This window comes from Pelmatolapia mariae, linkage group LG9 (genome assembly GCF_036321145.2).
Source record: "Pelmatolapia mariae isolate MD_Pm_ZW linkage group LG9, Pm_UMD_F_2, whole genome shotgun sequence".
NCBI lineage: Eukaryota > Metazoa > Chordata > Actinopteri > Cichliformes > Cichlidae > Pelmatolapia > Pelmatolapia mariae.
In genome coordinates, this window is record NC_086235.1 from 5,794,511 (window position 1) to 5,812,931 (window position 18,421).

At 39.9% G+C, this 18,421-nt stretch overlaps 1 protein-coding gene and 1 long non-coding RNA gene across 2 annotated transcripts; both read right to left on the reverse strand.

Moving 5' to 3' along the window:
- Window positions 1–1,757: 1,757 nt before the first annotated feature.
- LOC135933593 (uncharacterized) lies at window positions 1,758–16,006 on the reverse strand. The gene is made up of 3 exons (XR_010573847.1): window positions 15,872–16,006; window positions 10,439–10,645; window positions 1,758–3,133 (listed from the first exon to the last, which is right to left on the reverse strand). It is a non-coding gene; the product is annotated as an uncharacterized LOC135933593 (long non-coding RNA).
- Window positions 5,187–9,998, reverse strand: LOC134635085 (gastrula zinc finger protein XlCGF71.1-like). The gene is made up of 2 exons (XM_065471689.1): window positions 9,380–9,998; window positions 5,187–5,299 (listed from the first exon to the last, which is right to left on the reverse strand). Exons 1-2 carry the CDS (start codon window positions 9,996–9,998, stop codon window positions 5,187–5,189), a joined length of 732 nt encoding a protein of 243 aa, XP_065327761.1.
- Window positions 16,007–18,421: the final 2,415 nt, after the last annotated feature.

Sequence of the window (18,421 nt, forward strand, 5' to 3'; positions counted from 1 at the left end):
TTAAAACACATTTCATGTGAGTTACAACAGAAGTAGCACAGCACTGACCTTGATAATTACCTCACGATGAACAGCCAAATAAACAGTAACAGGTCTGAGAGTTTGACCCAGAAGGTGAACTCTTCTGACATTTTGCTTTTCTTGTGATCAGATGATGGAGTAATGTTTGCTCTGTATGCTGTTTGTGGACACAGCCAGTGAAGTTTAACTTGCTAAACTTGTATTGGGATAACTAACTCCATAAGCTAAGATTTTGCTATCGCGGCTCGATCGCAGGCACGTGCAGAGGGGGGGGCTGGAGGGGCTTGAGCACCCGCCCCTTTCCTGATGGGTGCCCAAAGTGCCCTTTTCTTGAGGCAACTTTTTTTTTTTTTTTAATGTGTGTGCGTGCGGAGTCCTGTCTGTGCCCCTCAACAATAATATTTAACTATTAATCACAGTTTTGCTAAATAAAAGAATCTGGCTTGCATCAGTAACATGATCACTATTAACCAATGATCGCCCTTGACGGCAGAACGCGCTGGTTACAAGCCAGGAACGAGCTCATAAAGAGCACGCGCATTTTTAGCGGTCCGGAGCTGTAGGAGAAACACAAATTAACTGATGATGCAACAAAACCATTAAGTAGGTGTACAGCGTACACTGTAGTCTATAGCACACAGGAGTATTAGCTTATTACGTACACGTTGGTAAGCTGTCTTGTTGCAACTGACGAACTGAAACAAATGAGCGTGCTGTGTGTGTAACAGCGCGACAAACATTACCTGTCCTTTTATTAACTGCACAAGTAGTGCTGGTCATAGCTGCTGGCTAACTGGGTAAGGCCGTCATGGGTCTGTAGCTCTGTCACCGTATTAGGGAACATATTTAGTTTTAAAGTAAGTTACAGGGCTTTTCCTGCCTTTCTGGAGGGATTATATTTCACTAAAAACGATCTAATATGCATGTCCACATAATTATGGTTTATTATAATTATAATATTTAAAAAACATGCTGTATTTTAAAGAACATACATTAAGACACATATTACAGTAGATTTATATTTTAAAATGCTGATTTTACAGCAGTAAAATTATTGTATCTCTACAGTTAAAAAATGTAATAAGCTTTCTCCCTGCACAGAGTGGATAGTGAAACAAATGGAATCATCATAAATACATTATTTCATATTTATTATTTTTTTCCCTCATTGCTTTATTATTGTAGCTCTAGTAATAAATAATAATGGAAGGATTCTGGATCAGCACCATGATGCCCACATTATATACAGTATTCTGAAGGTCTAAAATGTCCCTGTGTGTGCATGCATGTGTGTGTTTTATGTATATGGATTTTTTTTTTAATTATTACTCATTATATAACATTGTCCAGACATGGTTGGTATAGACATGAGGAGGAAACAGTAGGAGCTGTGTGAGGCTACTAAAGGCAGTGGATCCCTCAGCAGCTGGATTACAAAGAGCACAGGTAACATTAATACATGTACCAGTTGTTGGAGAGGTATTCCAGTATAAAAATAATAATACGCACAACTGGAATGTTTTGCTTCTATAACATTTTTCTGTCATCATTTTATTGTAGATTAAATGCAGCAGTTGTTAGGTGTGGATAATTAAATAATAGTTTATTGCAATAGCAAGTTGTGCCTTGTTCTCAGATAGACAGCAAGTGGAGAGTGATATATGAAATGAGGGGATGGAAAGAAGAAGAGAAGCAGCGTGATTCACAGGCAGAGCCTAATTTATTTCTCACAATTTTTTGTTGCTTTGTGGTTCCAAGCGCATTTTGTTATGTTCTTTGCATTTAGTTATTATCTCATGACACTTGTTTAATCAGCTACCATCTCTCCTATGAACATTTTAATGTCTACAGTCTCAGATCAGCACAGCCCTGCCCTCCAGCACTATCAGCAACAGGAGCAGCAGAAACCCCTCAACAGCAACATTGTACCCATCAGGTAAAACATAGGCTACGTTTGCTTTGCCTTGTTGCCACCTCACAACAGTGATGTAGTATGATGAGATCCCATATTAGATTCTTGATGAATTGTGTGTTGTTGTTATTTTGCCTGGTTCAATGTGCCCCTTTTTAACTTTGAGCACCCGCCCCTTTAAACGTCTCTGCACGGCCCTGCTCGATCGCTTCACAACATTGATGATCTTCTCTTAAACTCTTTTTCTTTCCATCCTGTCTTGCAGCTCTATTGTCATCATCCTTTCCTGAGTATTGCCCTCGCTTTGAAAAAGAAAGAAGGGGCTCAGAATTGATGTAATCCTCCCCCCACCTTCAACCCATGTATGTGTGGTAGTCACTGCTACCACACATACATGTCCTGAACCAGGCTCACATACTTCTCTGTCACTTCTGACTTCATCATGCAGTACCACAGTGCCTCTTTTTGCACCCTTTCATGGTTTCACTAGATCTACAAAGACATAGAGAAGCTCTGACTTTCTCGGGAAATTAAAACTGAATTCTGTGAAGCCTGATCTCAAGCTTTTTAAGTTTGATGTGGCATCTAGAAGAACTTTTGTTCAGATCCCCTGTTTCTCCCACTGAGTTCAAATGAACCCTGTCAGGGTAATGTCCCATTGGTCTGCCCCTTTTCTCACAGGAGGACACTTTGTGGGTCTTTTGATGCCTCAGTAGATATGTGTTATAGAATAAAGAATTTCCACACTGACCACATACAAATGATTTAACTCCAGATTGGATGAGCTGATGCATTTTTAACCTATGAATCGCAGTAAAAGAATTTCCACACTGATAACAGCTGAAAGGAATAACTTCACTGTGGACCCCCTGATGTCTCTCTAAGTGATCTCTATCCTGAAAAGACTTTCCACACTGATCACAGACAAATGATTTAACATGGATCATATAATGTCTCTTTAAGTGACCTTTCTGTGATGTGATTGTAAGCTACCAATCTGAGTAAAGGTCTTCCCACACTGATCACAGCTCAAGCTTCTGTCCTCCCTGGTGGCGCGTTTGCGTCTTCTGGGCTGCTTCATAGCAGGAAAAGTCTTTTCCACAGGGAACGCCGCTGGCTCATCTTTACTTGCTGGTGCTGGATGTTTTTAGTTGATATCATACATGTGCTGAGGTTTCGGCCTGCTTTCACTTCTTTCTCCTGTAATGACAAAGAACCCAAACAGTCACATCAGGTCTATACCTTCAGCTTATCCCCAAGTGCCCCCTCTTACCTCACAAAGATAAACAGTTTCCCCATCTGCCAAACGTCTCAGGTGCCTGGGGACGCTATGCTGTGGTAAATATTTGAAGTGAGCTCATTTTGGGGATAAAAGTAGTAAAAGTTCAACTTGTGAATAAAATATTGGCTTGTGTGACTTCAAAGTTTTTTTAGTTTTTACTTTGTTCAAATTTGAAGAACATGACACGTACAATGTGTGTCGTTGAGTTGTTTGGTACCAGGCCGTGAGAGTTGAGGCTCGGGTGTGAAATGTATGGGTTTTTATCGGTTTTTAGCGTTATTGTGTTATCGTTTTTATCGTCAACTCGGTTTTCCTGGGTCTTTTCACATTTGTTATGAATAAATCTTATTTTTTTCGGTACGGGTACTGGTTTTATTTTGTTGTATTTATCTGCGACACCTTAAAGGCCCGTCCATGAAAATATTGTCGGGCATAAACTGGTCCGTGGTGCAAAAAAGGTTGGGGACCGCTGGTCTACAGAATTCTACCCCCCAAAGACACGTAGTCTAATGCCTTTATTTTTCAGGGCCATGTCCACTTAATAGTACACTATATAGTTATATGGCCTTTTAATTAATATAAAGCACAGAATTAAGGCACTTTCACCTCAACACCTCCTCCCTGGAGATAAGGAGAAGGAGTCTCACTATCTGCCTAATGTCTCATGGTGCCTGGGAGTGTCAGTCCAACTCACTCACAATACTCATTTCTGTGTGTGGAATAACATGTGAAATACATATTTGATGTTTTCCTATATGTAGAACAAAGTCGCACAAAATATGATATTGTGATATTGTCAAAACCTATGAACAACACATAAAATCTCCATCACAACAGTTAACAGCTTACACAAGGAAAGACGTCAGAAAGAATATGAAAGAAGAGAAAGTGGAAAGGGAAAACAGAGCATTTTTAATGAGGTCATGCTGAGCCTCTTGTCCCGATTGTTTTATGTTGGGACCAGGTGACCCTGGTCCCAACATAAAACAATCGGGAGGTTTCTTCCTGTTAAAAGGGAGTTTTTCCTTCCCACTGTCGCCAAAGTGCTTGCTCATAGGGGGTCATATGATATGATTGTTGGGTTTTTCTCTGTATTTATTATTGTGCTATCTACTGTACAATATAAAGTGCCTTGAGGGGACTTTGTTGTGATTTTGACGCTATATAAATAAAATTGAATTGAATTGAATTGAAAATTGGGCTGAGAACAAACAACCAATACTCAGATCAGGTCCAGTCAACAACAACTATGTATCAAGCACATATGTGGGAGACGTGCACGATAGCACCCTCAGTGTAATCCGGGAGATCTTAAAGAGGAAGCACAAGAACTTCTTTATTTAAAGGGTTGTACACACCCCCTTGAACTTTTCCACATTTCGTCACATTACAGCCACAAACATAAATCAATTTTATTGGTATTCCACTTGAAAGACCAACACAAAGTGGTGTACACGTGAGAAGTGTAACGGAAGTCATATATGATTCCAAACATTTTTTACAAATAAATAACTGAAAAGTGGGGAGTGCGTAATTATTCAGCCACCTGAGTCAATACGTTGTAATAGTAAAATGGTAAATGGCCTGTATTTATATAGCGCCTTACTGGTCCCTAAGGACCCCAAAGCGCTTTACATATCTAGTCATCCACCCATTCACACACTGGTGATGGTAAGCTACATTGTAGCCACAGCCACCCTGGGGCGCACTGACAGAGGCGAGGCTGCCGGACACTGGCGCCACCGGGCCCTCTGACCACCACCAGTAGGCAACGGGTGAAGTGTCTTGCCCAAGGACACAACGACCGAGACTGTCCAAGCCAGGGCTCGAACTGGCAACCTTCCGATTACAAGGCGAACGCCCAACTCTTGAGCCACGATCGCCCCAGTAATAATAATAATAACAACAATGGATTGCATTTATATAGCGCTTTTCAAGGCACCCAAAGCGCTTTACAATTCCACTATTCATTCACACACTGGTGGAGGCAAGCAGGTTGTAGCCACAGCTGCCCTGAGGCAGACTGACAGAAGCGAAGCTGCTATACCGCGCCATCGGCCTCTCTGGCCGGTAGGGTAAAGTGTCTTGCCCAAGGACACAACGACCAGGACAGAGAGATCGAACCGGTGACCTTCCAGTTACAGATGCGCTTCCCAACCGCCTGAGCCATGGTTGCCCCACCTTTGTAGAACCACATTTTGCTGCAATTACAGCTGCCAGTCTTTTAGGCTACGTTCACACTGCAGGCGAAAGCGCATCAAATCCGATTTTTTTGACCCTATGCGACCCATATCCGATCATGGTATGACAGTGTGAACGGCATAAATCCGATATTTTCAAATCCGATCTGGGTCACTTTCGTATGTGGTACTGAATCTTATACATATCCGATGTTATAGAAAGCGACTGCTGTTTGAACGGTCAAGTCGCATTAAATACGTCTTTTACATCACTGACTCAAGACAGACGCCAATTATCAGCGCCCGATAAGACATCGCGAACGATTCCTGGCCATCCAGTGAAACTGTTGGAAAGACAACGTTGGAGAAACGTGAACATTTTAATTGTACTGTTTTTTCTGCAGATTCTGACAGAAATCTGCAACTATCCTTTGAAGCACCGCTCTACTAAAACAGCAATAAGGATAATTATTAGGTTATCTACATTATTATGTAAATAACAAAATAACTTAAAGCAAAAATTAGGAAACATAAAGTCCGAAGTCTTTATATTAAGGGCCATCAGTCAAACAATATTGTTTGCTCTGGGTCTAAACAGAGCGAGTTGTGTGTGACATCTTCTTTTGTACATGCAGTCCCCTTTGAGCGTTCACACTAGAGCGCGTTTGCTGTCGCATTTTATTTGTAGTGTGAACAAGCAGACAAAAAAAAAATCGGATTTGATCAAAAAATCGGAATTGAGCATTAAGACCTGCAGTGTGAACGTAGCCTTAGTGTATGTCTCTACCAGCTTTGCACATCTAGAGACTGAAATCTTTGCCCATTCTTCTTTGCAAAACAGCTCCAGCCAGATTACATGGACAGGGTTTGTGAACAGCAGATTTCAGATCTTGCCACAGATTCTCGATTGGATTTAGACACTGTGAGATTATTATTCTATATTATTCTGTCATCTGTTATCCTATACCTGTAATCGAAACCTGTGAATCATTACATTGCTGTAAGCCATACCATACTTCTTATTATAAAGTATGATCAGTATGTAGTCTAGTTTGCTGTCAAGAGATTTATTCTAAAGACACTTCTTCAGGTAAGAGTCTAAGGGTAGAAACACACACAGACGCTGCAGCATTCACTTGCAAGGGCGTTTCACAGAACGCTCACATCAGAGTGGGGGCCCTGTGATCAGCGCTCTGTTACCGCTCTGGTCTTTATTTATATACAAAGTAATACAACAGTGAATATGTCTATTCATACACAGAGGAATGTTAGTGCGTAGGGAGTGAAGATAAGAGTGGTTCAGGTGTATGTGTGTGTGTTATGAGATTCAGAAGGACGCGGCCCCTCTTCTTGTTAGGGAGCGCCAGATAAGAGTGTCCAGCTCTCCTCTTCCTAGGAGGAGTGAAATAATAACAGCTTGTTCAGCTATTATCGCTGTGAGAAAGAATTTATAAAACAGTCCTGTAGTGGACAACAGTCTAAGTCATCAAAAGGTCAACATCAGTATTCTATCATATGCAAACTTATATCATTAAAAGCTTATACTGACCACTAGAGTACAACTTTCCCTTGACATTTGCATTATACCTCTGTATTAAAAAAGGTGAGAATCATTAGATTCATTAGATAGATTAGTATTATCTTATACTGTTGATTTACTGTGAATGAATTACACTGTTTAATGGCATTTCATACTGCTGAGTTAGGAAGGGAATATTGTGTGCAGAGGGCCTTTTCTGATAATGGAGGAGACCGACCACATTCCACAGGAGTTTTATTTCACCCCCACCTCTCTTGAGAGTAGAAAGACAGAGACCCAAGGCCATAAGTCAGGCTCAGCTAGGAGTTAGAAAACATGTGAATGTTTAGGTTTTTACGACTAGGTGGGGGCCAACAGAGGCTATAAGAGGTTGAGTAACCCACCACCATTTTGAGATTTGCTGTGACCCTCTGCATGCATGTCTCCCCATCCGGATGGTTTGTGCTCAAAAGTGTTGAATTGTATGTACCGGTAATAAAGTAATTGTTGATTGAGCATTTATACATCGAGTATTGTCCTTCTTTCAGCCCAAAGATCGAAAGAATTGGGAAAATTTAACAACACCAGACAGGTCAGGGATAAAGTTATTGAAAATTTAAAGCAGGCTTAGGCTACAAAAATATTTCCCAAGCCTTGAGCATCCTACGGAGCACTGTTCAAGCAAACAGTGGGGCTGAATAATTACGAACGTCCCACTTTTCAGTTATTTATTTGCAAAAAATGTTTGGAATCATGTATGATTTTCGTTCCATTTCTCACGTGTACACCACTTTGTGTTGGTCTTTCACATGGAATTCCAATAAAATTGACTCATGTCTGTGGCTGTAATGTGACAAAATGTGGAAAAGTTCAAGGGGGCCGAATACTTTTCCAAGCCACTGTAGCTGCATCTCCTTTTTTACAACACTTAAAATGCCGTTTCGACACCATTTCACCCCCAGCTGACTCCTGTTGTTCATTATGAGGCTCGTAATCAAGTATCCCAAATCCTGAGTACATCCTGTTCTAACCGCCCCTGTGCAGGAACGTATGCAGTTACAAGCAAAACACTTCTTTTAATGTGTTTTAGCTTAAATATTCTTTTGCTTCGGGGGCAATCGTGGCTCAAGAGTTGGGAGTTCGCCTTGTAATTGGAAGGTTGCCGGTTCGAGCCCGGCTTGGACAGTCTCGGTCGTTGTATCCTTGGGCAAGACACTTCACCTGTTGCTTACTGGTGGTGGTCAGAGGGCCCGTTTTTGTAGCATAGCAACCTCCCCCCCCTCACAATACATAAAAAATACCAGAAAGCATTGCTATTTTTCATCCTTACTTTGTTTTGGTTATCATCAGATTTCTGCCTTCAGCCAGTCTGTCAAGTTAGTAAAGTGCTCTACAAATACAGGCCATTTACCATTTCTTGATTGATTGACACTTATTGAAATACTCCTACATGTATACTTATATATATATATATATATATAAAACATGTACACATATATGTATAATCTCCACATAGATCCACATGCAAAAATTACATTCTGTGATAACCTTCCTTACAGCTGAGTTAGCCTTTGTGATCCAGTATTTTCTCCTTAGTGTGGATAAGGTGTGGTTACGACTGCTATGACCAAGCTGTTGATGAATGTGCTTTAGGATGAGACTTGCTACGTGTTGATCTTTTGCAAGAACAAAGGGATGCTTCATTTCTTCTGGTAAGGAGCCCTTTGTCAGTCGTCCCCCAACTCTTAAGAGACCTTCATCATCAAGATAAGGATCTAATCTATAAATTGAGCTGTGCCTGCTCACAGAATTTTTCCCACTTGACAACGCAGCAATCTCCTCTCCAAATCTTTGTTGCTGGCAAAATCTAATAATGGCAAGCTCAGCTTCCAGAAGATCCTTTGAAGATAGTCTATACAGTTGTGGTTTCTTTACTTTCAGTCTATTCTGTTTCTTCACAACAGAATATACTCTGGTGTCCTGTTGTATTTTAGATAGCAAGGAGCAGACGGCTGAGTTTATTAAACTTCACCGAAACAATCTGCAAATTTCATTAAAATTTAATAAACTATCATCTTGTCTTTAGTTTTTAGTTAGCACAGACCTTAAACACTTAAAGCTGTAAGTTAATGATAGTTATATAGGAGCAGATGCATGCTGGTGCAATAAGCTGTACGTTTTACGTCCAGTGGATGTATGATCTGATTATTCGACTAATCGCAAAAATGATCGGTGACTAGTTGACTATCAAAATAATCATTTGTGGCAGTCCTAGTAATTTCCCATTGGTTTTCCACTTTTCTCAGAGGAGGACACTTTGTGGGTTTTCTGATGCCTCAATAGATTTGTTTTATGGATGAAAGACTTTCCACAGTGACCACATTTAAATGATTTAACTCCAGAGTGGGTGAGCTGATGTGATTTTAAGGCAGCAATGTGTGTAAAAGACTCTCCACACTGCTCACAGCTGAAAGGTTTATCTCCACTGTGGGTGAGCTGATGTGATTTTAAGCCAGTCATATGAGTAAAAGCCTTTCCACACTGACCACATAAAAATTGTTTAGTACCAGAGTGGATGAGCTGATGTGATTTTAAGGCAGCAATGTAAGTAAAAGCCTTTCCACACTGACCACATACAAATTGTTTAGTACCAGAGTGGATGAGCTGATGTGATTTCAAGGCAGCAATGTGAGTAAAAGACTGTTCACACTGCTCACAGTTGAAAGGTTTATCTCCACTGTGGATGAGCTGATGTCTTTTTAAGTTACTAACATAAGCAAAAGACTTTCCACACTGATCACAGCTGAAAGGTTTATCTCCACTGTGGATGAGCTGATGTGCTTTTAAATTGCCCATCTGAGTAAAAGACTTTCCACACAGATCACAACTGAATGGTTTCTCTCCACTGTGGATGAGCTGATGCGTTTTTAACCTATCAATCCCAGTAAAAGAATTTCCACACTGATCACAGGTGAAAGGTTTAACTTGACTGTGGACGCCCTGATGTCTCTCTAAGTGATCTCTATCCTGAAAAGACTTTCCACACTGATCACAGACAAATGATTTAACTCCAACATGGATCATGTGATGTCTCCTTAAGTGACCTTTCTGAGTAAAAGACTTTCCACACTGATCACAGTTGAAAGCTTTAAATTCAGTGTGGAGGCGCTGATGTGTTTTTAAGCTGCATCTCTGAGTAAAGGTCTTTCCACACTGATCACAGCTGAATGGTTTAACTTCACTGTGGACGAGCTGATGTGCTTTTAAGCGGTAACTGTGAATAAAAGACTTTCCACACTGATCACAGTTGAAAGCTTTAAATTCAGTGTGGAGGCGCTGATGTGTTTTTAAGCTGCATCTCTGAGTAAAGGTCTTTCCACACTGATCACAGCTGAATGGTTTAACTTCACTGTGGACGAGCTGATGTGCTTTTAAGCGGTAACTGTGAATAAAAGACTTTCCACACTGATCACAGCTGAATGGTTTCACACCAGTGTGGATCAGCTGATGTGATTTTAAGTTACCAATCTGAGTGAAGGTCTTCCCACACTGATCACAGCTCAAGCTTCTGTCCTCCCTGTTGGCGTGCTTGCGTCTTCTGGGCTGCTTCATAGCGGAAAAAGTCTTTTCCACAGGGATCGCCGCTGGCTCATCTTTACTTGCTGGCGCTGGATGTTTTTGGTTGATATCATCCATGTGCTGAGGTTTCAGCCTGCTTTCACTTCTTTCTCCTGTAATGACAAAGAACCCAAACAGTGACATCAAGTCTATACCTTCAGCTCATCCCCAAGTGCCCCCTCTTACCTCACAAAGATAAACAGTTTCACCATCTGCCAAACGTCTCAGGTGCCTGGGGACGCTATGCTGTGGTAAATATTTGAAGTGAGCTCATTTTGGGGATAAAAGTAGTAAAAGTGCAACTTGTGAATAAAATATTGGCTTGTGTGACTTCAAAGTTTTTTAGTTTTTACTTTGTTCAAATTTGAAGAACATCACACTTACAATGTGCAGTTTAGGTTGTATGTGTGAGAGCTGTACAACCCAATCCACACTGACTCAGATTTCCCTCTGATTAACCACGAGGGTGTCACACAGTTATCAAAGTCTGCAGACACTGTCAGCTGCAATCAACACCTTTTATTATAATGCACAGGTGAGTTATAATGCATCTCCACTAGAAGATGGTCCCCTGTTATCTACTTTTTCACAGGCAAGCATGGGTGAGAGTCTACAGCATTCGACCCCCCAAGGATACGTAGTCTAATGCCTTCATTTTTTAGGGCCATGTCCACTTAATACTACCCCAGATAGTGAGACGACATTGAATTGATGTCGATTTTTTCATCTGATCTGTCGTTATGGTCGGGGTTGAAATCCCAATGTTGTAACAACATTGAAATACTGTGGTAAACCGACGGTCTTACTATAGGGACGTTGTAATGATGTTGATTTAACGTTGTTTTTTTGTCATTGATATTTGATCTATTTGTAGTTGACCAGGTGACAATAACAACGTCGAGAAAATTTATAGTTGACCATCAGTCGGCGTCGGCCACCATCAAAAAGCCATCGATTTGTAGTTGAGCGTTAAATTGCATTCAACTAAGCGGGTATAAAGTACCAGAGAAAGTAGATTTATTGTTCATTTGTTATCAATGACTTTGGTCTAGTTCACCAGCTTTAAAAGAATCGTGTCGACGTGCAATTTACGTATAGTTGACCGGGAAATTAAAGCAGCGATCACTTGGACTATTCCCCAGCACCCCTGTCAGTGGTACATCCCTCCAGGTAACCATTGTCTTGTACAGTAGAGCGGGACATTAGATTTACTCTCAGCGGAACTGACCGGAGATGGCATCAGTTCATGCACTGCACTGGCCTGCACCACGGTTAGTATAAGGTAAGAATGAATGATTTTTTTTTCTACTCGTTTTTTCCATGGTTGCATTTGAGTAACAGTAAAAAAAAAACTTGTTAATGTACAGTTTCGGACAAAATGTGGGAGTCCAAAATTGTGTCTACTTTCATCTTACAATCCGGCAACAAATAAATTGCACTGAGAACAAAGTCTTTCAACAAACAAAACATTTTCGTTTCATACTTTTCCGTTATATTCCCTTAAAAAGCTAGCTTTAAAGCTTCGGGGGTTCCTTTGTTCTTGCCGTCGCCTCGGCGCTTGACCCAGACTTTCACTCTGTAGTTCCTTTTTAGCATAGTACTACAAAATTGTAAATCTGTGATATATGATTGATAGACATAAAAGTAACTGTATAAATGTGTTCAATGACTTTGTTACTTTTAATGATTGGAGAGCACCCGCTTCAATTCAAACTTTACGTTGCACGCTCACCTAACTTTACGTTGCACGCTCACCTAACTTGGGTTTGCACCTTTTGTCCACACGTAAACTGCATTTCCGTTAACTGAAAACTGAGATTTTTAAAGATGCCTGCCAGGGTGGATATTTTCAAAAACTCTGTTTTAGCATTTACGTGTGGACGAGGAAAACGGAGAAAACGCAGCGTCAAAAGTGTGCGGCTATTTTGACGTCACACTGTGCGCCACGTTTTTGTCTCGGTGCCATGAATTCCTAGAATGGCAGACATGGACAAAATACTGTTAATTTTATTATCTTCAGTGTTTAAGTGCTTACATATACACACGCAGTTACTGTCCCTTCACACATAGGACTCGGTTCAGCTTCTATGAGCCGTCTTTGTATCTAGTTTTCCCTCTTTGTTGACATTGTGCCCTATTTTTCCTGTTTTTTTTTTCAGATCTGATTTGGTAACTACAATCCACTTAAAAAAAATTAACTTTTTCTAAACAGCCCTCACCACTCCGCAGTCTTCCCCCCAGCCCACTAACAGCGGGCATCAAAATGCTCCGCCCAGCTTCCGGCACCTTTCGCCACTCCGGCAGAACACTCCAAACGACACAGCTTTGCGATCTCCCCAGGATGCAGAGTCTGATGTCGAGGCCTTCCCTATAGATGGTATGCTTTTAAAATTGTTTTAAAGCTGAATCACAATGTCATTGTGCACTTATCTTCAAAACACCAATTTATACTCCTGAATGTCATCTTGTTGTGATTTGTTTTCTGTAGATTCCAGAGACTCTGTGAGGCCACTATTACAAGGCAAGTTTGAACATCTTGAAATTTCAGATTTTACATGGTATAAATGGTAAATGGTCTGTATTTGTACAGCACTTTAACTAGTCCCTAAGGACCCCAAAGCGCTTTACACATTCAGTCATCCACCCATTCACACACTGGTGATGGCAAGCTACATATACAAATTTTAAATATATGTGATAGGCAAAAACTAGTAAACACTTTTAGCAGTTAAAACAACTTATACTTGAATGCAGAATGTTACACCATCACTTATGGATATATTAGTTTTTCGCCTCTCACTGCTTAAGCCATTAATCTTTCTAGAATTGTTCTTTGAAACAGATGCGACCTCACAAAAGATGTTAACTATGCTGTCAGACCGGACCAGAGCAGTTAATGAACTCTGTGAGGAGGTCAGAGCCATCCGCAATACCGGCTGCAATGAATGGGTAGATGCTGGGGTACTGTCTCTGGATTTGCCCTTGCACAACACTGAGGAGCTAAACCATGCAGAGGCAGCTCTTCAATCACAAGAGGCAAATAAGGCAATGGTAAGTATATAAAGGTTATGTACACTTTGTAACTATAAAGTGTAATAGCTGTCAGATGTGATTTAAATGCATAACGACGGCATGTTGATTACACACACAAGCACTTGCGTACACATTTAAGACATGAGACACGCTAATTCCATCTCTTAAAATGTGTCTATAGGTGAGACGCTTTGCCTTGATTGGAGGGACCACACTGGAGGTTCGAGTCCGCTGTGTAATGGCTTATGCCATTACTAACGAGCTGGCCTCGGTACTAAACTGGGCAGGGAAAAAAACCAAGGACCAGACAAAGCAAAAAAGGGCATTTAAAGATACTGCGCTGTGCAGATGCATATTTGGTAAGTTTTACCGTTTATTGTAGTTTTATAAGCCTAAAGTGAACAATAAAGGGATCAATTGATGTGCTGGGTGTGTTTCACATTTCTTATGTCTGGTTTTTGCTATATTACTTTGTCTTTTTTAATAACAAGGCTTTCATGTCTGGTTAATCTGGAGATGGAGTCTTTGGCCTTCAGCTTGTTTAGTCCTCGGGTTGTACAGCCCAAGGACCCCATGTTTATTTTGTTTTAAAGGATACACGGCACACCATGCTAAGACTTATCACTTTTTCCACTCATAGCTCTTTGGGAATCAAATGCGTCAGTTTGCAGATTTACGCCAGGTGACTCTCATGTTTATCAGCCTAGGTGTTTACATACTTTCTCCCAGCTGAAGACAGATAACAAGAGCTAATTCATATGCTCTAATTCACTTTTTTTGTTTGTGTGTGTGTGTGTGTGTGTGTGTGTGTGTGTGTGTGTGTGTGTGTGTGTGTGTGTGTGTGTGTTTTTGTCCTAGATGGCCTGACGCAGCAGTTAGGGGCGAACTCTATGTCCGAGTTTGTCTTTGCACAAGCAGTCCAGAAATGGCTCCGATACGCCTCAGATCGTATGGGTGGTGCAGGACGCACATCATCCATCCCCATCCCAGAGTAAAAATTACAAACTTATGTGAAACATATAAATGTAAATAGGAAACTGTGTTTTAATAAAGTATTTAGCAAACGAAACATGTCTATTGACCTTTTCTTTTTTTTTAGTTTTTTTCTCTGTTACATCACATGCAATGCTTTCTTATTTTAGGATATTACATTGTGAGACTTTTTTTTAGGGTGTCCAATTTGAAGATTAAGTGCAATTATGTGTGTAGGTGGTTTAATTATTGATGGAAACATGCAGTAGTTTAGTATTGGTTAAAATACCTATAAAGAAAGGTAGATTTCCAGTCATGATTTAACTGTTGTTTTAATAAAAAGCAACTGCAAAAGAGGTGGAAAATCAACACCATAGCTAAACAGTGTTTCAATATCAGAATCTGACATTGTTTCAATGTCAACAGTATTAGAAAATATAACGTCGAATCAATGCCAGGTTTCAACATTGATTCAACATCAAAACCTGACGTTGTTTCAACATTAAAAAAGGGTGCAAGAGTGACGTTAGGTCAACGTCACACTTCAACGTTGATTCAATGACGTCGCCTGATATTGACTCAACATTGTTTCAATGTTTCCTTTCTATCTGGGACACTATATGGTTATATGGCATTTAGTTAATATAAAGCATAGAATTGAGGCACTTCAAATAATTTCACATCAACACCTCCTCCCTGGAGATAAGGAGAAGGAGTCTCACTATCTGCCTAATGTCTCATGGTGCCTGGGAGTGTCAGATAGCAGATAGCAGATGAGTATTGTCAGTGAGTTGGACTATAGTCCAACTCACTGACAATGCTCATCTGTGTGTGTGGAATAACATGTGAAATACATATTTGATGTTTTCCTATATGTAGAACAAAGTCACACAAAATGTACTATAGATATTACTAAAGTGATATTGTCAAAACATATGATCAACACATAAAATAATGAAATCTCCATCACAAGAGTTAGCAGCTTACACAAGAAAAGACGTCAGAAAGAATATGAAAGAATATGAAAGAAGAGAAGTGGAAAAGGAAAACAGAGCATTTTAATGATGTCATGATCACTCCACATAGATCACTCCACAGACATCACCTTCATATGAAGGGAAACAGAGAGTTTAACTCAAACGATAAAACATTGACGTACTGAGGCAGACAAACAGAGAGGCTAAACAGAAGGCAGAAATCAATCGTCCAGAAATAACTGTTTTATCTCGTTTGACATGGAAACTTCAAATTACAAAGACACACTGAACGCACCTTCCTACCAGCTGTAACCTAACAGGAGAACGTACGTTCGTCTTCGCAGCTGCCATACATACCTCACAAAAAGCCGTTCATCGATTAGATTTAACACGACGCTTCTCCACAATACTTTTATACGAGTTCTTCAAAAAGTGCCCATTTTTAAAACGGCGGAAAGACAAAGCAAAGAGCACAGTACGCACAGCCCTTCTTCTTCGTCTCCTCCCCCTGCTTCTTCTTCTTTTTAAGTTTTATTGGCGGTTATTGGCGGTTAGCAAACAATAAAATGGTGCGTTACCGCCCAGTTACCGACCATCAAGCCCTCCCCAAATGTTTACTCTCTTTTAAAAAGTGGAATAGGGCCTGATAAGACTCACGTCTTGAGTCCTTTTGCAGTAAATCGATAAGATCCAGTTTCATTTTTATGTTACTGAGGTTTTGGATCAGTTACCTTCTCTCCACCTGATATTTCTGACAGTGTAATCTAACATGTTCTATAGTTCACCCTTCTCTGCAGTAATGTCGTTTCCCTGCATCATGTTTCCCTGTCATGAATAGTTTTGTGTTCAAACCAGTATGTCCAAACCTTATTCTAGACATGACCACCTCCTCGCTCCTACTCCAAGCTGTGCTTCTCATTTCTCCTGCTCTCCTTTGAATTTTATTACAAGCATTGTCCCCTCCTTTCTTTATCCATTGTATTGCTCCGTCTTCTGAAACCACTTTAATGTTTAGATATTTATCCTTTATTTTCCATATAATACATTAATTTGTCATTTATTATTCGCTCCGTGATTTTAAAGATGTCAGATGTTAAAGCTATGAGTCTGTAATTTCCTGGATTTGTATCATCCTTTCCTGGTTCATGTATGGGCACAACCACAACCTCATTTTTATGGTGATTTAATAAATCATCCATCCAGCTTTATTTATATGGTTTTATGTTAAAGTTTATTCTGTGCTTTACAAAGTGCTGTATATGTACAGATAGATTTTAAAAAATTACCAACTAAATAAAATAAAATCAAAAATGTTTTTAAAGAAAGTTGAGTCAACCCCTTAAAATAGTGCCAAAGGCTTCAGCAAATCAATATTTTTCAGATAAGTTTTAAGAAATTAAAGAGACCTGTTTCACGTGCAAGGACAGATTATTCCACAACAACAGATGCATCACTAACCCCACAATAAAATGTGTTACAACATTCCAGCCTAGATGTAACAAAGGCATGTATTACTGTCTCATAACACTCCTTTGATAAGATGGGCTTTATTTTGGCTAATTGCCTCAAATATAAAAGCTTGATCTTACGATCTTATCGCCCGGTTTGCCACCTCTAAGACTGCATTACAAGTAGAAGAATTTAATCAGCAACATCAACATTTATATCAATCTTTTGTATTTCCTGGTCACTGACTAATCTAAATGTTTACCAATCAGCAGTACTGAAACACCACTTCTAACCACCGTTTGTCATGTTTCTCTACACTCAGCTCTGTCTCAGTCATAGGATAGCGGTCTTTACCTACGGTCGGTACCTGCCATGAACAAATACCTTCCAATGAGTCTGACACTATTGTGAGGTCAGTTGCTGATTCTGAACTTGTTCTAACATTCACTCTTGGACCACTTCCATCATTTAGACACACATAATGAATGTTTTATTATCTCTATCGTTGCTTCAATCACTGCTCCGTTCTGGCTGTTACAGTTAGCCCCATAATGTGCTGTGTGCATTAAAATCAACACACGAAATGACTTATCTCCCAGAATATATGTCAAGTTTGTATAACTGTTTGTTACAAGGGTTTTACAAACTGATCACTCTGATGCTGCCATTTCTTGACCAGGTTTCAGTTACAATATATTCTAACTGTTTTCCTATAGTTACAACATATTGAGTTCCTTGCCTTAGAAATGTTACACATCCTCCTCTATTACCCTCCTTTCTGTCTCTGTGGACACCATCTGTCAGGGACGGATAACATTAATAAACTCTGCGGCATAAGACTGGAGATGCCCAGGGAAGAGATTTGTCACATGGTGAAAAACCAGCTTCCCCGCATTCTCAGCCATCCCTGGGACACTCTTGTGTCCTCTGCCTAATAGCAAGAGATGGCACGATACCACTTTTTTTATGTCCGATACCGACACCGATATCATAAATTTGGATATCTGCAGATAATGGTATGAATCCGATATAGTGTGTTTTTTAATTAATAAAACTGTTTTTTTTTACTATCTCTATAAGTTCATACTCAAGTTTAAATAAACAACACAACTAACACTAATAAACTTAAACCTACATCATCCTCCCTATTATGGTATTTTAAAGAGTACTTAGCAGAAATATTAAGCAACATAAATAAAAGGGTTGCAAACTCCCAGAAAAAAAAAATAGGGAACCACCCCCACCCTCCACCTCATGATGCTTAATCGACTTAATCAACTTTAATTTGATGCAGTGTGAAAAAAAAATGCACAGAAATAAATTATTCTTCAAGAATAATTAAATAGATTCAACATCTTTCTTCTAAAGAATTGCAGACTGCACAGATGGTATCTTCCCAAAGGAAAATGTACTATAGCTTACTAGGGTATATTGGATTTAACAGTTACTATACACAGT

Excerpts from the sequence above, each read along its gene's own strand:
- LOC134635085 (XM_065471689.1), bottom strand. The coding sequence starts at position 9,998 with ATGATCCATGTTGGAGTTAAATCATTTGTCTGTGATCAGTGTGGAAAG. Across the intron at positions 5,300-9,379 it reads TGGAGATAAACCTTTCAGCT|ACACTTTACCCTACCGGCCA; the intron begins GTGAGCAGTGTG and ends TCCTTGGGCAAG.